General features: G+C 41.6%; 1 protein-coding gene across 1 annotated transcript in view; it reads left to right on the forward strand.

The window, feature by feature from the left end:
* Positions 1-23,614, forward strand: part of bcl9l (bcl9 like) — a 61,244-nt gene that overhangs the window by 28,281 nt on the left and 9,349 nt on the right. The window contains exons 2-7 of the mRNA XM_080428830.1: positions 1,752-1,831; positions 4,320-4,805; positions 15,032-15,154; positions 19,731-19,908; positions 20,279-20,363; positions 22,594-22,879. Of these exons, the coding sequence (XP_080284956.1) occupies positions 4,421-4,805; positions 15,032-15,154; positions 19,731-19,908; positions 20,279-20,363; positions 22,594-22,879 (1,057 nt within the window). The 5' untranslated portion in view covers positions 1,752-1,831; positions 4,320-4,420. The remainder of the gene's footprint in view (positions 1-1,751; positions 1,832-4,319; positions 4,806-15,031; positions 15,155-19,730; positions 19,909-20,278; positions 20,364-22,593; positions 22,880-23,614) is intronic.

The raw sequence follows: 23,614 nt of genomic DNA on the forward strand, positions 1-23,614 counted from the left end.
AGTCACTCAAATGTTTTACTTAAGTAAAAGTATCAATACTGCAATGTAGAAGTACTCTGTTAAGTAAAAGTCTGGAATTCAAAATTTACAATACAAAAGTATTGGTATCAAAATGTACTTAAAGTACCAAAAGTAAAAGTACTAAAATGTTTGAAAATAGCAGATCTACAAGCTCACAACGCGTCGTGATGCGACGCGTTGTGAGCTTGTAGATCGGCTATTTTCAAATAGCCTAGGTATAAAATAGGGCTTAAGTGGTTAATGTATGTTTTATAATGTAATCATTTATATCTGCAAAGTAACTTGTAACTAAAGTTTTCAAATAATTGTAGTGGAGTAAAAGTACAATATTTGCCTCTGAGATGTAGTGGAGTAGAAGTAAAAGTATAGACAATTGGAAATACTCCAGTAAAGTCCAAGTACCTCAAAATTGTACTTAAATACAATACTTGAGTAAATGAACTTACTTTACACCACTGAGTAAGTGCTGGACGCTTATTGCTAGAGAGAGAGAGAGAGAGAGAGAGAGAGAGAGAGAGAGAGGTATTGCTAGAGATAGTATAGTGGAATGTGTGTGGTGGAGTTTTTGTGGTTTGCAAGCGGCCTGAGGGGGAGGGACCGCCGCTTCACTTCTGGTGGCTCTCCTTCACCCTTAAAGGGACAGTTGCATCAACGTTCCTTCTTTTCATCTCTCCTTCTCTTCTTCTTTTACTACTTCTTCTTCTTGGCTATTTATATTTGTCGATGACATGAATTAATGACTATTGTATTCTATGCTCTGTTGATGAATTGAATAAATAGGACCACGATGGAAACAAGTTCCCAGGAGGTTTTTGTGTTATCCTTGTAGCCCAAGTGGTTTATTGTACGACCGTGCTGTTTGATTTTTTAAATAAAGCATTCAATCAATCAATCAATCAATCAATACAAATATTGTAGATTACAGATTATTACACGTTTAGACAGATGCTAGCTTCATTTTTTACCTGGTATCCTATAGTTTCTTTTAGGTACTAAACTGTTCTCTATGCCATGCCATCTACTTAACCCATTTAGAGCGGGAAATTCAGAAAACTTCAGGATTCAGAAGGTTTTTAGAATCAGCCTCAGGCCTAAATGGGTTGTTTTAAGATTCCTTTGGCTATTCAAAAATAGCAGATATACAAGCTCATGAGCTTGTAGATATGCTATTTTTTTTTTATCGTGAAAATGTGTGCAAATCTTTGCTTCTGGGGGATTCTGCAAAAGTTTTTTTGAAAAAACGTATGTTGCTATAATATCAGTGATTCTCAAACTTTTTCATGTCAAGGACCCCCAAAATGATATGTATTTGGCCGTGGACCCCCATCTCTGATAATATGTTGTTCCAAGGACCCCCAGAAGCAAAGATTTGAGATAAAAATGTTTGCTTTAAAATACAATATATTCGAAGATTTGCACACATTTTCACGATTTTTCAAAAATAGCAGATCTACAAGCTCATATATCTGCTATTTTTGAATAGCCCAAAGAAATCTAAAATGACACAGACGCGTTCCCGGTCTTTAAGGGTTAATGTGACTAATTACCTTGTTGTTTGTTGACTAGAGTTCATGCTTATGTTGGTCTCGCTCTGGATACGAGCATCTCTGCTAAAGGCCTGCGTTGTAAATTGTAGGTGGCGTTGACGGTGGCGAATTTCCTGGGGTCTCTCTCTGTCATCCTGGGCTTAAACGTGCTGCCTCCTCTCCTCTTGTTTGTCCCCCTTGCAGGGCAGCATGCGGTCAGTGACGCGTCCTCCACAGCAGCAGCAGCATGGCCCTGCGTCCGACCAGCGTCCGGGTGAGATGAGGTGAGCCTTGATCCGGAGCCCGGCCGAAACGAATGGCACTCCACAAGTCCGTGACTTAGTTTTAAAGGTTTTACGTCGAATTGAGTACAAAAGGACCCCATTTGAAACAAGCCGTGTAAGGCTTTCATGGGCTTTTTAATCCTATTTAGTTGACCTTGTTTTTAAACCGTACTTTCATGTGCTTTTTCTCTGCAAACTTCTAAATAAAGTATTCAATCAATCGATTCAATCACTCAAAGGGGGTGCAGAGGTTAATCAAAATAATTGATTTTAATAAAATATGTTGTTTTCAAATAGTTTTTCAAAAATACAGAAAATAGCTGATCTACAAGCTCACAGCGCATCACATTGCGAAGTGTTATGAGCGTTGAGATCGGAGTGAAGACTGCTAAGACAGACATATTTTAACATTTAGAGCCCATTTTCAACCTTTAGTGGTCCTCACTAATGCTCAATGATGGTACCATTTCTGTCTACTCGCTATGTGTCTCAGAGGTGGGTGGTGAACAGTTTCGCAACCTGCCTACCAATGGCATCATCGGTGGGGATTCTGAACAAGATTTCAAACCATCATTATTATTACCCCATCAATGATGTCATTGGTAGGCAGGTTTCTGATCTGTCCATAGCCGACCAATAAGACACAGTGAGTAGACGTAAGTGATACCATCTTATATTGAACATTAGTGAGGACCAATAATTATATGGACATACAGTAAGGTTGAAGTGCTCCTTTTTTCAGCTTTTGTCTGCAGAGTAATCAGAAGCGGTTTAGAGCAGAAGGCTTCAACAGATTGTTGATAGTATTGACATTGGTTCTCTGTTAATAACAAGGTATGTTTATAAATGGCATTGGTACGGACACCCTACTCACTGTACCTTGTACATGTATGTTTAAAATAAAAGCATGAATATATTAATCTGTATTATTTTAATAGCTTAGTATTGAATGCACAATAACATGGTATGTTAATGTTTATACATATGAAACACAATTATATACATAATTATACAATATTGTAGCCCCCCCACCCTACGAGGTGTTATTCAACTGGTGGCCCGCGGGCCAAATCCGGCCCCAGCGGAGCTTTCTTGTGGTCCCTGAAACATATTCCATGTTCCAATGTAAAATTAAATGCATGTTGGTTGTACAGGATGAACATTTTGAATTTTGGTTGTCATGGAAGCGTCTCATATGAATGAAAGGTTTTTTCATTAGTTTGAGCACCCGGGTAATAATGAAAAAAGCTTGTGCTCTTATTACCCGGGTAGTTTGAAGTGGCTGAAGATGGAAGCTGGACAAAGTCCACACAAAACTAACGCATACACTCTAATGCAGTGTCTATCAACCTTTTTTGTGCCAAGGCACACCTGGCATAGCCATAAAATCCCAGGGCACACCTAGATATACGGTATATATAATTATATATATATATACGGTATATCTATATACACACACTAGGGGTGTGCCGATTTTCACATTTCACGAAACGATACGATACGATATTGGGCACACAACTTCGATACGATTTCGATACGATACGCACTTTTTTATCATGAAAATATATGGGGGAGAAAAAAAGCAAATGCAAACAAATATTTCTGTTTTTGCATTATTCAGACATGCAAACTTGTAGCTTTTCAGCTTCCACTAGCCGTTTTGAATCCAAATAGGGCAATAGTGTGACACCTGACCCGAAAAAAAAACAGCATGTTGTCACCCTTTTCACCTCGGGGCTGTTTGCACCTTTTTTTTTTTTTCAAAATGATTTTTTTTCAAACCTCCTTCAAACGGCGCGGCACACCTCAGCAGTAGCCCCGGCCCAAAATTGGGACGTTTGCCAGGGTTGATATACACTGCTCTAATGGATGCATAAGGAGAATAATTTCTTTGGTGTTATTAACAACATCCACTAGTTACAAATTAATGGTCCGTGATGGATGAACTGCACTCAAAACCCCTGTTGTGCTCCTTATGTTGATTAGTTTTGTGTGGATTTTGTCCAGCTTCCATCTTCTCCATCTACTTCAAACACATCATAAGAGCTTGTGCTCTTATCACCTGGGTGCTCAAAACGAATGAAAAAAACTTTCATTAATACGAGACGCTTCTATGTCAGGGACCCGTGCACAAAATCTTTGCCTGTGCACCAAGAACTGACACAGAAATGTTCCTATCAAACATCAAAAAGCATGAATGCAGTATGAAGCAGGCCCCAATAAGTTACCATAATGGACATAATGTGTCCATTATTGTGTCCTATTGGACCTATAGCACACAACAAACGGTTTTGTTATCACGGTCTTGTGGCCCCTGACTTCAAGTCATTTTACAATTGTGGCCCCCTGCCTAATCTAGTTGAATATCCCTGAGGTAGGGGGTCCCTGCTCCATCTCCCCATCAGTTTGGGGGTCCCTGGCCTGAAAATGTTGAAGACCCCTGGTTTAGAGTAATTCTAACTATCTCTCTCTCTATCTCTACCACCAGTGTCAGCTGTGATCAGCGCTGAGCTCCGCCGACAGGACCCCCCCACAGATACCCTCTCCGTACCACACCCCACAACCTTCCCAAATCCACCAGCCAATCAAATGCACCCGGACAATAAACTGGCCAATCATGGCAAGGCGGTGACCAGCGACCAAGGCCGATCCCAGATCCCCAACCTGAGTCAGCAGCAGGCTCAGCAGCAGCAGCAGCAGGGGTCTCAGGGTGGGGGTCCCAAGGGCGTCGTCGTCGGGGGCGGGGCCGGGAGCCATGGTGGCGGAGTCAAAAGCAACCCCATCTCCTCCTCCGCGGCCAACCCCGCGCTGAAGGCGGGCGCCGTCGGCCAGTCGGCTGGCGGGGGCGGCGCGGGCGGCGGCGGGGGGATGCTCAAAACCAAATCCAAGCGGGAGAGAAGCGTCTCCATGGACTCCTCCTCCTGTGAACCGAGGGACGCCGTCGCTGCCGGCTTGGAGCCCGATGCCAAAGGAGGTTAGACGCTCACTCACTCACTCACTCACTCACACTCACTCACTCACTCACTCCACGCTGAGCAAGACCTAGCCGGTTGACTGTCTAAACCAGTGGTAACCAACCTTTTCAAGCCCAAGAGCACATTTTAATTCCAATTGTAAGCCATGATCTACCACTAAAATATGTTCCAAAAGAAACACTTATCACGATTGCAATTTCTGATGGGCTCAATGTATGTGCATTACGGTTCACAAAATTCACGGTTCGGTTCAATTTAATATTTTAGTGTCACGGTTCGATACTTTTTCGATAAAATGTGTAATTTATTCAGCATTTTGTTTTATCATTGAACAATACCCATATTCTAAGGCAGGGGGTCCTTGAGGGGGTTCCAGGGGTTCCCCAGAAAAAAATGTTGATATGGCATCAAAATCTGTTTAACCATTTTAACCCTATAGAATATAAAATAACCAATCTACAAGGTCAGCTTGTAGATCTGCTATTTTCCAAAAATCTAACCAATTTGAAAATGTTTGAATAATATTTTAAACATTCTAACAACAAAAATCTTGTGTCTCTAGCACAAAATATTTTCAGATGGGGGTCCACTGCCAAATACATATTAATTTGAGGGTCCCTGATATGAAAAGGTTTGAGAACCACTGTTCCATGGTGTGCAGTTACAGTCATGTAGTTCTGTGTAGCTCTTGACGTCCAGGCGTCTGTAGTCAGAGCAACATCCCGGTCATAATTAACTGGAAAACCAAAGTGGCTCCAAACGCCAGATCTGCTGGATAGTGTAGGGTCTTCTATTTCTGGTCTCTCTGTGGCATTAGCCATTATTGCAACAGGTTAACCTAGCGTAGCATTCAGCGTGTCTTCTCTTTCGGCGCAACTTTTTTGTTGTTGTTTACTCTGTGTGGGGGGAGCGGGGGGGAGGAGCAGGCAACTCTAGGTTGGTCTAGGTTGCATAGTTGAGCGCAGATCCATTGAAACTAGTAAGGTTGAGCAGAGAGCGCATCGTCTGATGTTGATAAAATAAAAATAAAAAGTATATTGATATCGTTCGGTTCGTAGCGCGTACCGAACCGAGACATTGGTATCGAACGGTTCAATACGAATACATGTATCGTTGCAGGCTTAATGTGCATACATCCACACAAAGACTATTAGTTTAAATAAGAATAAACACTGATAGTTATATAATCAATGCCTAAATATTAAGAAAAACGTATTAAAATTATGATATTAGGACAAAAATACAAATAAACTTCAGTGTTTTTTTTTTTTTTTATAAAACAAAACACAAAGGACAAGAAAATGAACATATTTGCACATATATGGTGACAGAAACAATACTCTCAGGGTCAGCCCACCTTTAATGACACTGCTGTGACTGCACATTATCTGCAAGCCTTTTGAAATCTGCTTGATAGTTAGTGATTGGCTGCCAGTCTGAGGCAGTCATTAAGATGTGAGTCAAGTCATACGAGTTCTAAAATTGGATTTTATTATTTTCATTTGTGAAAAGGCCATTTCACATAAGTAAGTGGAGCCAAAGTGCACAAGACACAATCAGGGGATACTTCTCTCTGCTCACAAGTGACCAAAAGTCCTGGTTTCTAACTCTGCCCTCCAGTTGATAGTCAGTTAGTAGTTAAAAAAATCTCCATTTCAACACCTGTAGTTAATGCAAACAGATCCCACGATACTGAGTAAAGGGTTTGATACAAAACCCTTTCTATTCTTATTTAGAGAATAGGGAAGGGCGATGGCCATTTAAAAACATATTTAGAGCTGACCCAAGTAGTTTGGAGCTTCGAAGCTTTGTTCGATGGCACAGGATTTTTTTCCCCACTGTATTCTTCATTTTAATCTAAATAGCCGATCTACAAGCCCACAACGCTTTGCAGCATGACATGTTGAGAGCTTGTAGATCTGCTCATCTTCAAGGCCATGTGATCAGTGTTGCCAAATTTAATCAATATTAATTCAAAAAATTAAAACAAATATTGAATAGCCTAACAAAAGGCAATACACACACACACACACACACACACACACACACACACACACACACACACACACACACACACACACACACACACACACACAGGCTCTTAACTGGCGCTGGTTAACCTAATGTTACACCCTCGGCACCCTGTGGATTCTAGTTTGGTTAATTCAAGATGACAACAGCAAAGCTTGGTTACAAAGTTAGTGTTCCTTCCTATGTACTTGTCTTGAGTTGAGACGCGGATAGTGTGTGAGGGGGGGGGGGGGGGGTGCGGGGAGGAATGTCAGCTGCGCGCTCTACTGAGAAGCAACGGTGTGTTACCGAGAGAGACACAGCTACTCTGTACTTCTCCCCACAACTGTGTTTTACCGATTGGATTGTGCTGTTTGTGTATGTCTTCTAAACATTCCGTAGTATTTTTCAACGTTAAGATAATATCTGTGCATTGTCGATGCCTGCCCGTCTGGCTGGGAACGACGCTAACTCAACTCAAACTTTATTTATAAAGCATAATTAACTGTACTGGTCAATTAAACGAAACAAAGGACCCCCCAGTTTGGCATGCATTAGGCCACAGACCCCCATAACTCTCTCTGATTTTCAGACCTGTAAGGTTCATTTTGGTTCCTATTTTGTCTGGGGACCCCCTGGAACCCTCTCAAGGACCCCAGAGAATATTGTGTTATTGTTACTATTCTTCTACATTCTCTAATTGTGTAAGACTTCTTGGAAATTAAATAATGCAGATGTTTAACAATAGTTTTACTCTTGAGAGCGTAAAATGAAACCAAATGGAGCAGTAAGGGTCCATTTGGTTCCATGAGCTATGGCCGTTTCAATGAGGCTTGTTTTGCCATAAAGCAGGAGGAACGGAGATCTAGCAGCCATTTCACTGCAGGAAATAAACAGGAAGTAAACCATCTTTTATTTTTTAAAACAACGTCATTTTCGGGTCTGGTGTCATCAGGAAGTGAAAGCAGCACCCATAGGATAGGCAACAGCGCCGTCTAGTGGAAAACTCTGTCCAAAAGTTCTGTCCAAACTCGTCCATGGCAAGGTGAGCCATTGGCAGAACTGGACGGAATTCCCGTCCATGGCAATGAAAGAGTTAATAGTGATTTAAAAAACTCAATTGACAGGGCAGAATGAATATGGAGGGAAGTACTTGGTCAGCCGACCTCAAAGCTCTAGCTGGAGTATGACAATGTATGAGTTCATTGCGCGCGCACACACACACACACACACACACACACACACACACACACACACACACACACACACACACACACACACACACACACACACACACACACACACACACACAGTACACATATAAGGTACACTTTTAATATATGATTCAGGAGGGTATTAGGACCGATAACATCTCTATCGCATTACTATTGCAATTTCTTCTGTGTCCGGCCCTTTTTTTACTTAGATTGACAAGACTAATATGAGGGTCTGAGATGCACTAGGCTGGCGTGATCAGCCCCTCAGTCTGGCTCCACTCAGAATGGAGGTGTGGAGAAGCTTTCATTTGAAACGGTGGATATAGAATGAGAAGAGCAGCTCACTTGCTGGGGGCGTGGCTAACCTGTGATTTAGTGCACTGTTGCCAGAATTTGTGAGAGATGCAAGCGGCCAGGTCTACACGCACGCACGTGCGCGTGTCCATTTGAAAATAGCACTCGGAACAAAATGTTACAAAATGAGGAATGTTTCTGAAACATTTTAAGTACACAAAATCTAGTATGGGGTATTTGGCACAAAATATTTTCAGATGGGGGTCTGTGGACATACATAGTAATCTGTGGGTTCTTGACAATGACAACGTTTGGTTCACACACAACATTAGGAAACAAGCCCAAAAACCGGCAACCCACGACTACCAAAATTAGATTGAAAGATTTATATCAGCACAATTGGAAGTGAAATGTATAAAACACATTGCCTGAGGTGTGTTGTGCCGCCCCACAATATAAACAAACAACGACACGATATCAATAGCTCTCGTTGGTGTAACGTTACTCGCTGCAGTCTCCATGTTTGCTTCACTGAGTAGAAGTATAATGACTGGACACTATTGATGTGCGCAGCCGTAGTTTAGTGGCTAGAGAAGCCAGGGCAAACAGAAGGGCACCGGTTCGCCTCCCCGCCTTGGTCTGTGTGTCCATGAATAAGACACGTAATCCCTAAAACATCATCATTTTACATATTGTGCTAATTGTTTAGGAAACTCCTTTCACACTGATTCACAAATAGGACATTAGGACTTGGGCCACACAAACATTTTCAGTCGTGAGATTCTATTTTGCTTTAATCCATGGACGTGTGAGGTCAGGGATCCACAGAAATAATGGCGTGCTCCTGCTCTGCATTCTAACACGCAGAGCTTCAACTCCTTTGCTCCCTCATATCAGGCCCGATCTTTACCAGCAAAAACACCAGTTCACAACGCCTTCACCACCTCCAGCAGGAAGTCGAGTCAAGTCGAGTGAAGTGAGCGCACGCCGCACACAGAAAAGGACAGGAAAAACAAAATCAAAACTTGTTTTTCTCTTCTTTGCCGAAATGCCCTGACCTTTCTGCCAGGCGTCAGAATTTTCCCCTGGGCTGTTTTCTTTTCTTTTCTTTTTTGATAGCCTCACCAGGGGCTGTTCTGGTAGCGTTCAGTCAACAGGTTATGGGCTGCGCCGGCTTTTGCAGGCCCCGGGTTGACTATTGGGGGGGGGTTCCTGGGGGTCTCCACAATAATTTTAACCACCTTTTCCATTTATGTGTTGGCTATTCAAAAATATCTTGAGCTTGTAAAATATATTTACAAGCTCACAATGCGTCACTTTGTGCCACACTGCTAGCTTTCTGCTATTTTTGAACATTTTTAGAAAATGTTTGGAAAATCTTGAATGATTTAGATTTATTTTTAACACAACTCTTCTGTTTCGGGGGGTCCGCTATAAACGTGTATGATTTGAACAGACCTGTTGGCGTGCTCACCTTTACGTTAAGGTTTTGCTCCTGTATTTAGGTGTGTCGGCTAGGGCTTTAACCACTTAACCCCCATATGGTTGGCCGGAGTCCCTCAGGGCTCTATTCTAGTGTATTTTCAGTTTTCTGTTATTGTGGGGAAAGCTTTCGCTGAAAATAGCCGATCGACAAGCAATGAGCTTGTCGATCTGCTATTTCCTGTGAAAGCCTTCCCCTTAATACGGATGCTGGGGTTAATGAAATAATTGATCATTTGAAAATAGCCGATCTGCTATTTTCTCAATGCTTGCCACAAAATCATCAAGTGTAACAAAACCCCCTTAAGTGGCTGTTTGATTTGTTGATATATGACCAAAAAACAACCCCAAAACGTGCTTCAAGATAATTATATTAATCGAAAACGTAATCGATATGTATTTTGCATCCGTCGGCGTGTGCGCGTGTGTGTGTGTGTGTGTGTGTGTGTGTGTGTGTGTGTGTGACTAAATGACTGCAGAGGTGGGGGAGATTAACAGTGATCTGTTACTGAAACTGACTCACCAGGGCTTCCTGTAACATTACGTGAACCCTACTGTGTGTGTGTGTGTGTGTGTGTGTGCTCCCCCCCCCCCCCCCCCCCCCAAACACAAACACACACACTAGTGTTGCACAAGTGAACAGAACTAATCAATTATAAAATACTGTTGCTGTAAATGAACGCCCTACTTGATCATACTACAGTGTCACACGAAAGCATCAAAAGTAGTAGATCTTGAGCTTGTAGATCAGCTACTTTTGCTATTTTGTAATTTAAATCCTGAAAAGTAACAGTTTCGACATAGAGGTTTCCACCCGACAGAGACGATACTGAAAGGATCCGACGCGTTGTGAGCTTGTTGTATCTGGGATATTGTCTGCCATGGCATCATTGTAGTGTTCAATTCAAGTATCCAATAGGGCCTAAGTGGTCAATCAGACTAATAAATTGAGTCGATTTATAAAACCTCAATTTCTCGATTTATAATATCAGTTTTTTTTATTATAAAAAAAAAAACACTTTTCAATGAATCGATTACGTAATCACAAAAGTCATCGTTAGAATAATCACTATGGAAATAATTGATAGCCCTAACACACACACACACACACACACACACACACACACACACACACACACACACACACACACACACACACACACACACACACACTCACACTCACACACTACTTGACATACTGAGAAGGAGAGGTGTGGCCACAACACAAAGAGTAACAGAGGCTGAGAGAGAGAATGAAAGCCAGGGCGGATCCTTTGAAGGGAAATCTCCTCTGGCTCCATTCTCTCTCTCTCTCTCTCTCTCTCTCTCTATCTTTCCCTTCTCTCTTTCTCTGTGTATATCTCTCCCTCTCTCTCCATTCTCCCTCTCTCTCTCCATTATCTCTCTCTCTCTCTCTCTCTGTCTCTCTCTCTCTCTCTCTCTGTGTCTCTCTCTCTCTCTCTCTGTGTCTCTCTCTCTCTCTCTCTCTCTCTCTCTCTCTCTCTCTCTCTCGCTCCCTCTGATCTCATTTCTGCCCGTAGGAAAACAAACAGACACGCATTCAAATGAAATGCAAGTCACCCCCTCCCACGCACACACACACGCGCACGCGCACAAACACCACCCACTCACTTGAGAAGCACTTGGCCCCCGCACCGGGGGAAGAGGGCCCATTGATAGGAGAGACGGCTAAACGAGGTATTATAGCAGAGAGGGTGGGGTGGGATGGACGGCTAACTTGGCATAAACACCAATGTCTGCCGGGGAACACCGGAAAAGAGGATGTAGAAAACCAAAAGGTCAGCTCTGTATCGCAACCCACCCCCCTTTTTTTTACCGTCTGTCTGTCTGTCTGTAATGTATACAAGCAGCAGCCCCCCCCTTGACCTTGACAGATGTAGGATGTTGTATCTGATTCCGATATTAGAACGTTCCCAGTAACTGACGAAAAGCCTCTTGTCATATCTGCTTCCGATTATCATCTTTTATTTATTCTTTTGTCACTGAGTCGTCGCTTTTCCTGTATGGATCCTCGTTTGGAGGATAATATACACTATACATTGTACTATAGAGCCGATACTATGACAGAAGATACTATTCTAGTTTGGACAAAGAAAGAGCTCACCTCAGGCTCCTCCCTCAGATTTGATACTGGGGGGAAATACACTTTGATATATCACTGCTTTAACCCATTAAGACCGGGAACGCATGTGTGTCATTTTCAGATTTCTTTGGCTAGTATTAAAAAATAGCAGATATACAAGCTCATAACGCTGCACCGAGTATGAGCTTGTATTTTTTGAAAAATCTTGAAAATGTGTGAAAATCTTTGAATATATTTATGTTTCTTTAAAGCGAAAAATTTTCACTCAAATCTTTGCTTCTGGGGATTCTACAAATGTCTTCTAAATCCTAACGGTTTTAGAAAAAACTTAAGTTGCTATAATATCAGTGGTTCTCAAACTTTTTCATGTCAAGGACCATCAAAATTACATGTATTTGGCCGTGGACCCCATCTCAAAATATTTTGTTCCAGGGACCAGGGATGTTCGATTTTAGAAATATCTTTATATTAAAAGATTTCCACAAATTTTTCACGATTTAAAAAATAAATTGCAGATATACAAGCTCATAGCGCGGCACTCGGTGCCACGCTATGAGCTTGTATATCTGCTATTTTTTTAAAGATTACACAGATACGTTCCCGGTCTTGATGGGTTAAAGGTAGGTTAAGTGATATTAGTTTTTTGTTAAAAGGTTAAAGCACAATATTGTGACAGTAATCATTGCTATAGAGTGTTTGTTCAGTAACAGAGGTCTCCCCGTCTCTCCATTTCAGGTGGGTTGCCAATTTCAGCCAATCAGGCCCATTTATCAGCTTCAATTTCATAGCGTTCCAGTTAAAAATGTTCTGCTAAATGTTTTTATGTCATCAGGATCACTTGTTTATCCTGTGTATACTGTGTGAGTATCCCCTGATTGGATAAAATTGGTATCCTGAACCTGAAAATGTATTTTCTGTCTACTAAAGAGCTGGAGAGAAAGGTAGACCCCTGTAACTGAACAAACACTCTATAGCAATGATTACTATCAGAATATTGAGCTATTTAACACTTTTTTTAACAAAATAATATCACTTACGCCACCTTTAACCATATAGCCTCCCTATTCTGGGGCTAATAGACGACGCGTTGTAGATCTGCAATTTTCAGCAAAGAGATGTGGTGTAGACGAGGGAAAATTAGGGGGTCTTATCATAGACCCCTGGGGGATCTCCGGTCAATTATGCATATAGGGTTCAAGTGGTTAAAAGGCAAATACAGACACAGAGTTTGAGGCCCTCTATTGGCCAATGGAAGGATAGTTGTGGCTGTCGTCTTGTCTCTGTGCCGTGACAGTTTGTCCCTCTGGTATTCTGTTACTCCAGGTTATCTGATATGCTTATTAGAAGGTAGACTTCTCTCCCAACAACTGGGCCCAGAAATGGCAGCACCGGGGCCTGTGAAAAAGCTCTTACTGTTTCCTATTGGTGGGTACAGTGCTGATATTTGATAATATGATGGCGTTTAGCGGTCCGTAGTTAGCTAGTTGGGGAGGGGGCTGTGGGGGAGGGGGTCTACTGTAGCCTTGAAAGCATAGAAAGAATCGCCCGGGCGGTGCAGTGGTAAAAAGCATCTGCCCACCAGCGCGGAGGTTGTGGGTTCGAAACCACCGTGGTGCACCCGGCTTTGCCAAGCGTCAATTGGTCCGTGTTCGGGGGAGGGGAGCCAGACAGGGGAGGGAGGGTGATATTTGTCACTGCACTTCATACGGGAAGTGTTGGGTGGGAGGAGTTGGCCGAATGCTCTATGTCCTCCCGGTGGGGGCTCCTCACTGGCAGGTGAGCAGTGACAACACACACATGTGTGTGGGGAGGAATTAATTGACATAATGACTAAATTGGGGGAAAAAGGGGGTAACATTTTTTGTTTTTGGGGGGGTCATGATTTGTGTTCATGATGATTTACGGGCTGGTTAGCCACATTACACTAGGGGTGCAACAGTTAATCGAACTTATCGATTTGATCGATTAGCGTCTTCCATTTGTTTGTATAGCAACTTCCTGGTTTCTGATGGCCGCAGGGACTATACTTTCTTGTAGAAATTATTGCTATTAAAAAGACTGGAGTATGTCTACGATGTTCTTCTTGACATATTTGGTAACCACTTTACAGAAAAGCAATAGGCCATGGGTTTACAGTGGATTTTAAAACGGCTAAGAGGTTTAAAGGCACTCACTCTACGTCGTGGTAACAGGATAGGTGGGCAGGAGGGACATCTGGGCACCTCCATGTAAAATTGGCTATTTTGTCAAAAATGTTAAAAAGTAAAATATTGTAGACGTTCATTGCAACAGCGGTGCGCGGAGGCGAAAACGAAAGCGAAACGTACCGTTGTCTTGACGGAGAGAGCATGGTCGAGTGACCATCAGTTTGAATTGAGAGAGAGAACGGAGAGAGCATGGTCGAGTGACCATCAGTTTGTATTTAGAGAGAGAACGGAGAGAGCATGGTCGAGTGACCATCAGTTTTTATTGAGAGAGAGAGCACGAGGACCCGTATGAACCACGCACAAACACACAGCCACGCATATGCGCGACTCTCTATTGTATATTAGGATACATGATTAGAACATGCTTAAACATTTGACAATTAAGGTCTTAATATTTCTACAATTGCTACAAAACCTGTATATTCAGTCATTTTGGGGCATAAACAAGAAGTTGAAGGATAACATTAAGTCTGATAATGATGTACCATGCATGTCCACATCATGTATACTTTACATAACTTAACTTATATTTTTACATTTTGGACAAAATAGCCAATTTTACATCAAGGTGCCCAGATGTCACTAGTGCCACCTATCCTGTATCCTGCGCCGAACCTCACTACGCCTGTGGCAAAAATAAAAGAAGATTTTATCAGACTTATCAACTTTGTTGATTATAAACAAATCTATTAACATATTTTAGTCAATTCACTGATGTATAAAAATGGCAATATATATAAATATATGTTTATAAAATATCATCTCGATTATTTGATTAATTGAAAATGTATTCGATAGAATAATCACTAAGACAATTATCGGTAGTTGCAGCCCTACATTACACACATTTCACAACAGCAATGATACAAACGTGTGTGTGTGTGTGTGTGTGTGTGTGTGTGGTCCTACAGAGGGTGTGATGCGCAGTAAGCGGCGCTGCGTCCTGGAGAAGAAGCAGCCGTACAGCGGAGATGAATGGTGCTCCGGAGCCGACACTGAAGACGACGAGGACAAGGCCCACGCTGCATCCCATCGTGAGTACTTGCATCACTGGTTCGTAACGTGGGGTCTGCGGACCCCCAGGGGTCCTTGAGGGGGTTCCAGGGGGTCCCCAGCTAAATGATTGATGGATGGATAGGAACCAAACAGGCCTGTAAATAAAGTAAAATTTACAGTGTACTGTAGATTGATGGGTTCAAAGTGCTTAAGTGTGTCGCTGGGTTTTATAAATATTTAACCAATGAAAAGTATTAACAAGAGCTTGGGACTAAATAATTACATTGAATCCATTGGAACACTTTTTTCTTTTTTTTTATTTCCTGAATTTAAGTAACGGTTTTGGACAAGATACAAGTTTTCTAGCCAAATGTTGATCTGAAGCACAAAACAAAGCTTTGCCATGACTATTTAAAGACCAAGGACTTTTGAGATGCACCAGACCGTATACTAACGGTCGGCCCAAAACAAGCGGAGGGTTCTAAGCACTGTTGGTTCCGAGTCACTGGGGATAGATAGTCCATTTGGTGTGTGCATATTTTCGGCTGTAGTCGGACCTCACGGAAGAGGTCGGGAGCCAGATTTTTTTTTATTTGATTCTATTCAAGGCCGCCCTCTGTAGTCAGTTATGTTGGGGCCTATGGGTGCATCTGTCCTTATTCTGCTCTGTCCTAGCTCCATAGTCTTGCGTAGCCAGACAACTATTGCACAGTCTCCGAATGCTATATAGAGTCTTTTTTAGCCCGCATAATCAAGGATTTTTGCCCGCGTTTTTCTGGAAGGTCTAGATCAGGGGTCTTCAAGTCATTTTACAATTGTGGCCCCCTGCCTAATCTAGTTGAAGTCGGGGCCACAAGACAAAAATGAACAATATTATGTCCATTATGGTAACTTATCAGGGCCTGCTTCATACTGCATTCATGCATTTTGATGTTTGATGGGATAATGTATGTGGCAGTCCATTATAGTTCACAGGCTTTGATATTAAGAAAATAGGAAGATATTTCAGTATGTTCTGTGCACGGGTCCCTAGCATTGAAGCGTCTTTGAGAGAAAGGTATTGGAGGCAGACTGGCAAGGAGAGGTGTTTACATGTTTGTATGAATGAAAGGTTTTAGCATTTTGGGTATGTTTGAGCACCCTGCTGATAAGAGCATGGAGAAGATGGGAAAACAAAAAAATGCGAGCTAATGGCTGCAGATGGAGAAATCTTTTTTTGATGTAATGGATCATCACATCCTGTCAACATTCTGAAATACATTGGCTACAAATGGATGGAGATGGCATGTGATGGACGGACTGCACTCAAAACTCATCTGTTGTGCTCTTTTATGTCGATGTGCCACTGAAAATGTAGTGATGTAGGCAAGCTACCCATCTACATGGTTTGAAAATGAAAAATAAATAAGAAATAATCGCTAAACTACATCATAAAGTAATGAGAAGTACTGTAGTAGAAGTACCGTAGACAACATTTCTGGCTGTTTTGTTTCTTTGTACAATGAAAAGGTCTTGTTACTGTACTTTTACTTTTGATACTTAAATCCATTTTAACACCAGATACTTTTCTGAAGTACATTTGAACTACAACACTTTGACCCAAGTGATTTTCTTATGGATGACTTTAACTTTTACTAGTGTAAAACATATCTCTAAGATGTCTGTACTTTTACTCAAGTATGGCTTTCAAGTGCTTTATACGCCACTGTTTATTTCTCCATGTTTAACGTGTAAGGCAGAATTGGGCAGAACTCATAAAGCAGTTGCAGCTTTGTAACATGGCGGCTGGACGGCTACCTTCGCACCAAAAAAGTAATAAAATAATAAATATTTACATCTGGAATAGGGCCACAAGAAAGCTCCCCAGGGGCCGGATTTGGCCCGCAGGCCGCCAGTTAAATATCACTGGTCTAGATAATAATAATATAATGAAATAAAATAACTACCTATTCTAACCACGTAAATACCCTACATACTTCATTGTCTTGAGTCCCCCGTTTTGTGTATTTTTTTTGCTAGTATTTCCATCCACACCAAATGTCTTTGTTGAAAAAAGACGATCTACAAGCTCACAACGCGTCGCATTATGGTGCGTTGTGAGCTTGTAGATCGGCTATTTTCGCACCAGAATGTTTGCCCCTAGATTAGCTACGCTAGGAGTCATGTGGTGGCAAATAGTGGACATAACTATTGAAATGATTGACTTTCTGTTAATATTGGCAAAATGTTTTGATCTCTCTTTGAAAACACTTTCACGTTTCAGAAAGTGGTTGCATTAGTGCAGATCTTGCTACTGGACTGGTGTCAAAATTTTAGATGCCACAGTTTATGTGCAATACTGTATATTTCCATGTTGTTTAAATACTTGACAATCTCAATATTGCCTGATAAGAGTATAGCATAGTGTTTCAGACAACTCCCTAAAGTATTGCGATGCTGTGTACAATCTTACACATACAAATCAAGTTGCACGTGGGAGTAAATGTGTAGGCTAATGTATTCCACTCGTGCAAATTCTAAAAATAGGACGGAAAATATGTGCCCACAGGTTAAAGCAGTACACAGTACATACTGTAGTTGTAATAAATAGCTGAAAGATATTATTGTTGTATTATTATTATTATTTATTTTATGATGGTCTTATTATGCAGTGTTACTAGCTACCATGCAGGGCAGAAGAGCCTGGCGTCTGATCAAAGAACTCGCTGCCATAATCCAGAGACAATGGCATCATTGTCCCTCCCTCTGTGGTGACAACATGAATGACACGAACAATGCCTTTCTGAGACACACTTGGGAACACTTTATTGACAGTGTGAGGGTCACATACACTGCCTTTTGTCCATATTTTATTTACCCAATAACTATGTATAATAACTGGCTCTCGGTAAGGTTTTTGTCCTCTGCTGGAGCAGGTTATATCCACACAGAAGCTCAGAGATGGCAGCCTTGGATAGCCTTTACTGGTGAATTGCCTTTTGTGTGCTCTAGCTCCATCTAGTGTTTGTATATTGCAACTGAATGTATCAGAGTCAAACACGTGGGTCATGTTCACATGAGAGATTTGCTTTGGCACATGGTGCAGCTGCATAGCAACATAGGAAATATATAATATAATAATAAAATGCCACTTAACCGTTTAGTCTTAGTGAAACGGACCGTAGTTGCAACTGTACTTGGACTATAAGTGGATTATACTAGGGTCAGTCCACCCTAGGTGGACACGCACTGACCTTTTGCACCTTATCCCATGTATAACGCACTGACTTTTTTTGTCTTTTTTATTGTGCTCTTTTCCTCTAAGCACCTTAACGTCCATATGTATATCATGCACAGTATAAGTATAACATGCACAGTATACATACATTGCTGCTATGCTCAGGCACCTTAGTTTTTGTTTTGTTTTCTATTATCTCAGGTACTTTGTAAATATGTAGATAACTTGTCTGGCCTTCTGTTGCTCTCTTGTTTTGATCTCCTTCCCACTTGCCCCCCACCCCCTCTTCTTCTCCCCCCCCCTCTTCTTTCTATGGAAACTAACGTTGCGATGGGAACGATGTACAAAAACGAATTTCACCCACTTTTTTACCTTGTAAACCTGTGATGTGACAATAAAACTGATTCTGATTCTGATTCCATCTACACAAACTCTTCACCAAAAATAGCCGATCTGCGACGCGTTCTGAGTTTGTAGTTCTGCTATATTTTGGTTAATGTTTGTCCCAAGAATATGAATCCTGGGGTTCAAGTGGTTAACACAGGACTAAAGACATGTATCACGCATACTGCTGTTCTGAAAACTCTTTCAGCCCGAGATCCCTGGACCCAGACTTACAAAAATATGAATTATAACCACTTAAGCCCTATTTCCAAAAATAGTGCAGTTCGATCTACCTCACAACGTGTTATAATGCAATGAGTTGTTGTGAGCTATTTTCGACCAAGACATTTGGTGTAGGGGGGGAGGGGGCCTAGCCCTAGTATAGACCCCTGGGGGTCTCCGGTCATTGACGTAATATTTATCTGATCGTGGCTGGATATATCCCAGAGATGATAAAAAACATGTCTGAACAAGTTTAATGTGGCTCTCAAAGTTTAGACGACAGACCGTCTGAACATTGTTGAGTAAAGCAGTGATTCTCAAATTTCAAGGACCCTCAGTTTGATATCCCTTCTGTCGAATGGAAACCTTGTATGTCCAAAACCTTTTTATTATTATTTAAAACAATATATTTTAAAACGGTGAAAATAGCCCATCTACAAGCACACAACACGTCGCAATGCAAACGTTGTGTGCTTGTAGATCGGCTATTTTCACTACTTCTGAGTGACACTGAAGTAGAGCGTTTCAACAGTTTTTGAAATTAAAAGATTTCCATCTTTTGGACCCCACTCTACCCTGTAAAATGTTAATTTAACTCTGTGAGTGTGAAAATGTAAACAAAATATGAACCCTTACCTTACAGTTACAGACCCGTAAGGGTACGTTTGGTTCCTAACTATCAATCATTTCGCTGGGTACCCGGCCACGTTGAAACCAGTAGGAGAAAGTACCTAGAGTTGACAGAACCATAGAATGTACTCATGAGTGTTGATTTGAATGTTCTCTCTCAGGAGAGCGTGCGCTGGCCGCTTCCATCCAGAGCCTGTCGGGGGGTCGCTCCTCAGCGGGGGCTGTCTCTGAACCCGGGGGTCCGGCCATGGCACGTGGAGTGGGACCCCGGCTGAGGTCCGAGGCCTCACAACCCTCCCAGCAAGTGGTCTATGTTTTCACAACCAGCCTAGCCAACAAGTGAGACTTTTTTTTTTGTCAGATTGATAGACTCTCAGATTTCTTTCTCAGGTTTTTGCCCATCAAACTCAATACATTAACTGGAATAAGATGTAACTTGCAGCTGCATTTACAGATAACTTTGTGTCTGATTTGATTTAATCTTTTTCCCTGTTTCAGTACCTTTTGTAAATTATATTATATTATTTTTGGTTAAAAGGTTAAAGCTCTATATTCTGCTGGTAATCATTGCTATAGAGTGTTTGCTCAGTAACAGGGGTCTCCCTATCACTCCAGAGAAAACCCATTAATCAGCTTCACTTCCAATATCATTTGTTTATCTTATGAATACTAATACTTTGCACCTTTAATCTCCTGTGTCTGTTTACAGCGCTGCAGAGGCAGTCATGAAGGGACAGACAGACTCCATCCTACTGTTTCACCAGCAAAATGTCCCACGGACCAAGTTGGAGCAGGTCAGACCCCCGCCACAAAGAGCACGTGTCACGTCATGTGGATTCCACAGAAGCCAGCATTTCTTCTGTGGAAGCATGTTGCGCACGGAAAATAGCCGATCTACAAGCTCCCAAGGTCACGCTGTGACGTGTTGTGAGCTTGTAGATCGGCTATTTTCGGTTATTAGTCATTTTAAGGTTAAAGCGGGTTCGAAGTGGTCAAACTAGCAATAGAATAAAGAGTGTTTTGAAGAGTGTTTGAATTGGTCAAAGTAGCAGAATAGAATACATGTTCAGAAGCATCTTCCATAAAACCCTAATGGTCTCGGAATATTTCATAAAAGCAACGGTTAAAGCCTCAATCTGTGATTTCTTCAACTGGTTGGCTGTATGTAGAACATAGGTTTAGAGTGATTCGGAAATGCACTCTTAAGAGTACTAATGCGATTTAAGAGCGCTCTGGTATTGACGTCATACGGCGATCTGATATGAGTTGATTTATGAATGGTCCGAGTAGATACTCGTCAAGTAACGCTGGCGTGTTCTTCTTTAAAAATGCATTCAATTCATGCCATGTATAAACATGATTACAACCCGTTTTGTTACATGTAGATGGCGTCTTGAATACTGTCTTGAATACTGTCGGTTTCCTCACCCGAATACTGTCTAGAATCAGATCAGTGGGTCGAGACCCATATTTGGGTTGTGGATCAATTTTTATAGGTCGCGAGTAAATATCCCTTTTTTCGTTTCTTACATGTTTTTATTATTTCAAAACATTTTCAAAAGTAAAAAATAAATAAATCACTCTTTTTCATGAATGAATAAGAATTCAATTTTTCAAAATAATTTCATGAATAAATAAGAAAACAAAGCCATCACATTTTGCAGTGACTTCCTCCTCCATTGTTCAGACACTCGAGACAACCCATCTTTTCGGTCCGAGTGTGTGCTCTGAGTGCTTCCAAAGCACAACACTTGGGCGGCAGCGCTTCGACCTCTCTGAATTTCGGAACGACCAAAGAGTACCTTCGGGCGCGCACCAGCACTCTCGGAGCGTATTTTCCAAAAACGTATTTGACCACACAGCAGTGCAAGGGATTTTCTCAGCCACCACAGGTGCAAGCCAAGGGGATGTGGAAGTCTATTTTGGTCTCACATAAAGGGCTTTGTTCCTCTTTTCACTAGCAGTTGTTTTGACCAAATCTGTGCATTTGTTACAGGGATATATGTGGCGTCTTATGTGACTGTCAGAACTAGAGTCGGACCCTTGCCACATTTTTGGGTCCAATCACAATTTTGCAGAGACCTAGACCACTGATTACCAATGTATTGACGGACACTTCACAACATTTTGAAGTCAATTTGAACATCTTAAATTAAAGTTTCTATTTGAAAATATTTAAAAAATTGAGAAAATATTATACAATAATAAGCATACAGTTCAATATATGAAAAAACATTTAACTTTCATTTTACAATAAACAGGTAAACAACTTATATCAAATACATAACCACTTAAGCCCTTATCAAAAAACAAAAGAAAAATGGCACATCTACAAGCTTACAACATGTCGAATTGTGACACATTGTAAGCTTGTAGATGTGCTATTTTAAATAAATTAAAGGTTACTAATTGGGACACATCGGATGCATAATTACTGATGTCGCTAACAAAGCTAAATGACCAATATATCGGCCAGTAAGAATTTGATGTGTAGTAAAGTATATTTATAAATAGTATGTATTTGTCATAAGACAACATGTCTTTTCTGACTGGCTATTTCTCCTAATGATTCCTCCTGATGATGTTATCAAATGGTTTTGCTTCCCTTATCGTTGCTGTCGGGTGGAAACCTCATATGTGCAAAACGGTGAATTTTCAGGATTCAAATTCAAGAATAAATCGGCTATTTTTGTGTGACGAAGAAAATATGGAGATAAGAGTTTTCTGCCGACTGCAAAATTATAATATCGTTGCTGTCTGCAGAAACCATTTTAACTTTTGTTTTGTTTCCGTAAATTAATGCCCTACTTGATCATGCTACAGTGTCTCACAAAAGTATCAAAAATAGCAGATATACAAGCTCAAAACGCGGCGCAAAGCCAACACGTTTTGAGCTTGTAGATCCGCTATTTTTGCCATTTTTTAAATTTGAATCCTGAAAAGTAACAGTTTTGGACATATGAGGTTTCCACCCGACAGAGACGATATGACATAGCATTGTGTCCATTGTGTGGTGTACCACAGGGCCACGCGTCGGGAAAGCTCTCCAGCCTGTCGGAGAAGGTGAGCAGCTCCAGCAGCTCTCCGCCCGTAGGCACCCCCAAATCCCAGAGCGGCACGCCCAGGCCGGCCTCCGCGGGCGGCGCTGGAAGCCACGGGCACCCCACGGGGGCGGGGACACCGTCGTCATCGGCAGGGCACTCGGACAGCGAGTCGTCCCAGATGAGGCCCACCGCCGGGGCTCCCAGCAATAACATCAGCGTCATTAATCCGCACAAGCCAGGAGGAGGAGGAATCGCCAATTCTCAAGGTTGTTATAGTTGTTATAAGCATTTCTTCAGTTTACTTTGAATTTGTTTTTAAAGTGGTTTGGCTAGTGTAGTTTATATATTTTGAAAACATTTAGCTCATTCTTTTTATTGTAATTGTAGGGTAGTAACGGCCACGACTCAAAAAGAACGATTACGCAAATAGATGATCACAAAGTTTAGATAAGCTCACAACGCATCGCAATGCAACACATTGTGAGCTTGTAGATTGGCTATCTTCGCAATTCTTAAAACTGGTACAGCTAAAGGACTTAACACATTGACTGCCAGAGTTTATTCATAATGTACTCACCCCTGTGCCAGCGATTTGCGTGTTTTTTAAATTGTCTGACTGCGGTTTTAAACACATACGACAGATCTACCAGCAGAGAGCAGCAAATAGACACCTTGATCACTCGCTGACTCGCCCCCCCCCCCCCCCCCCCAAAAACAGGCTCAAACAGCCAATACGTCATAACCAGATGTGACGTTTTCGACAATCGCTGATCGGGCCTAAGTACTATGTGATACACGAAGATGACTGTTCGTCACCCAGACTTAAGAAAATAGAAGTGGAGCTCTCCGTTCGTTTTTTATACCGTGTGAAAAACCGTGTTTTGGCCTAAAGAGCACATTTTTCAAGCTAAAACCGGAGACCGGAAACGGAAATGGAAATCTCTGAAATTGCTTTGAAGCGGAGGTGAGTGGAAAACGAAACTGATCTTGGAATGTAAATA

This window comes from Gymnoscopelus braueri (assembly GCF_963280865.1).
Source record: "Gymnoscopelus braueri genome assembly, chromosome: 5".
In the NCBI taxonomy this organism is placed as follows: Eukaryota; Metazoa; Chordata; class Actinopteri; order Myctophiformes; family Myctophidae; genus Gymnoscopelus; species Gymnoscopelus braueri.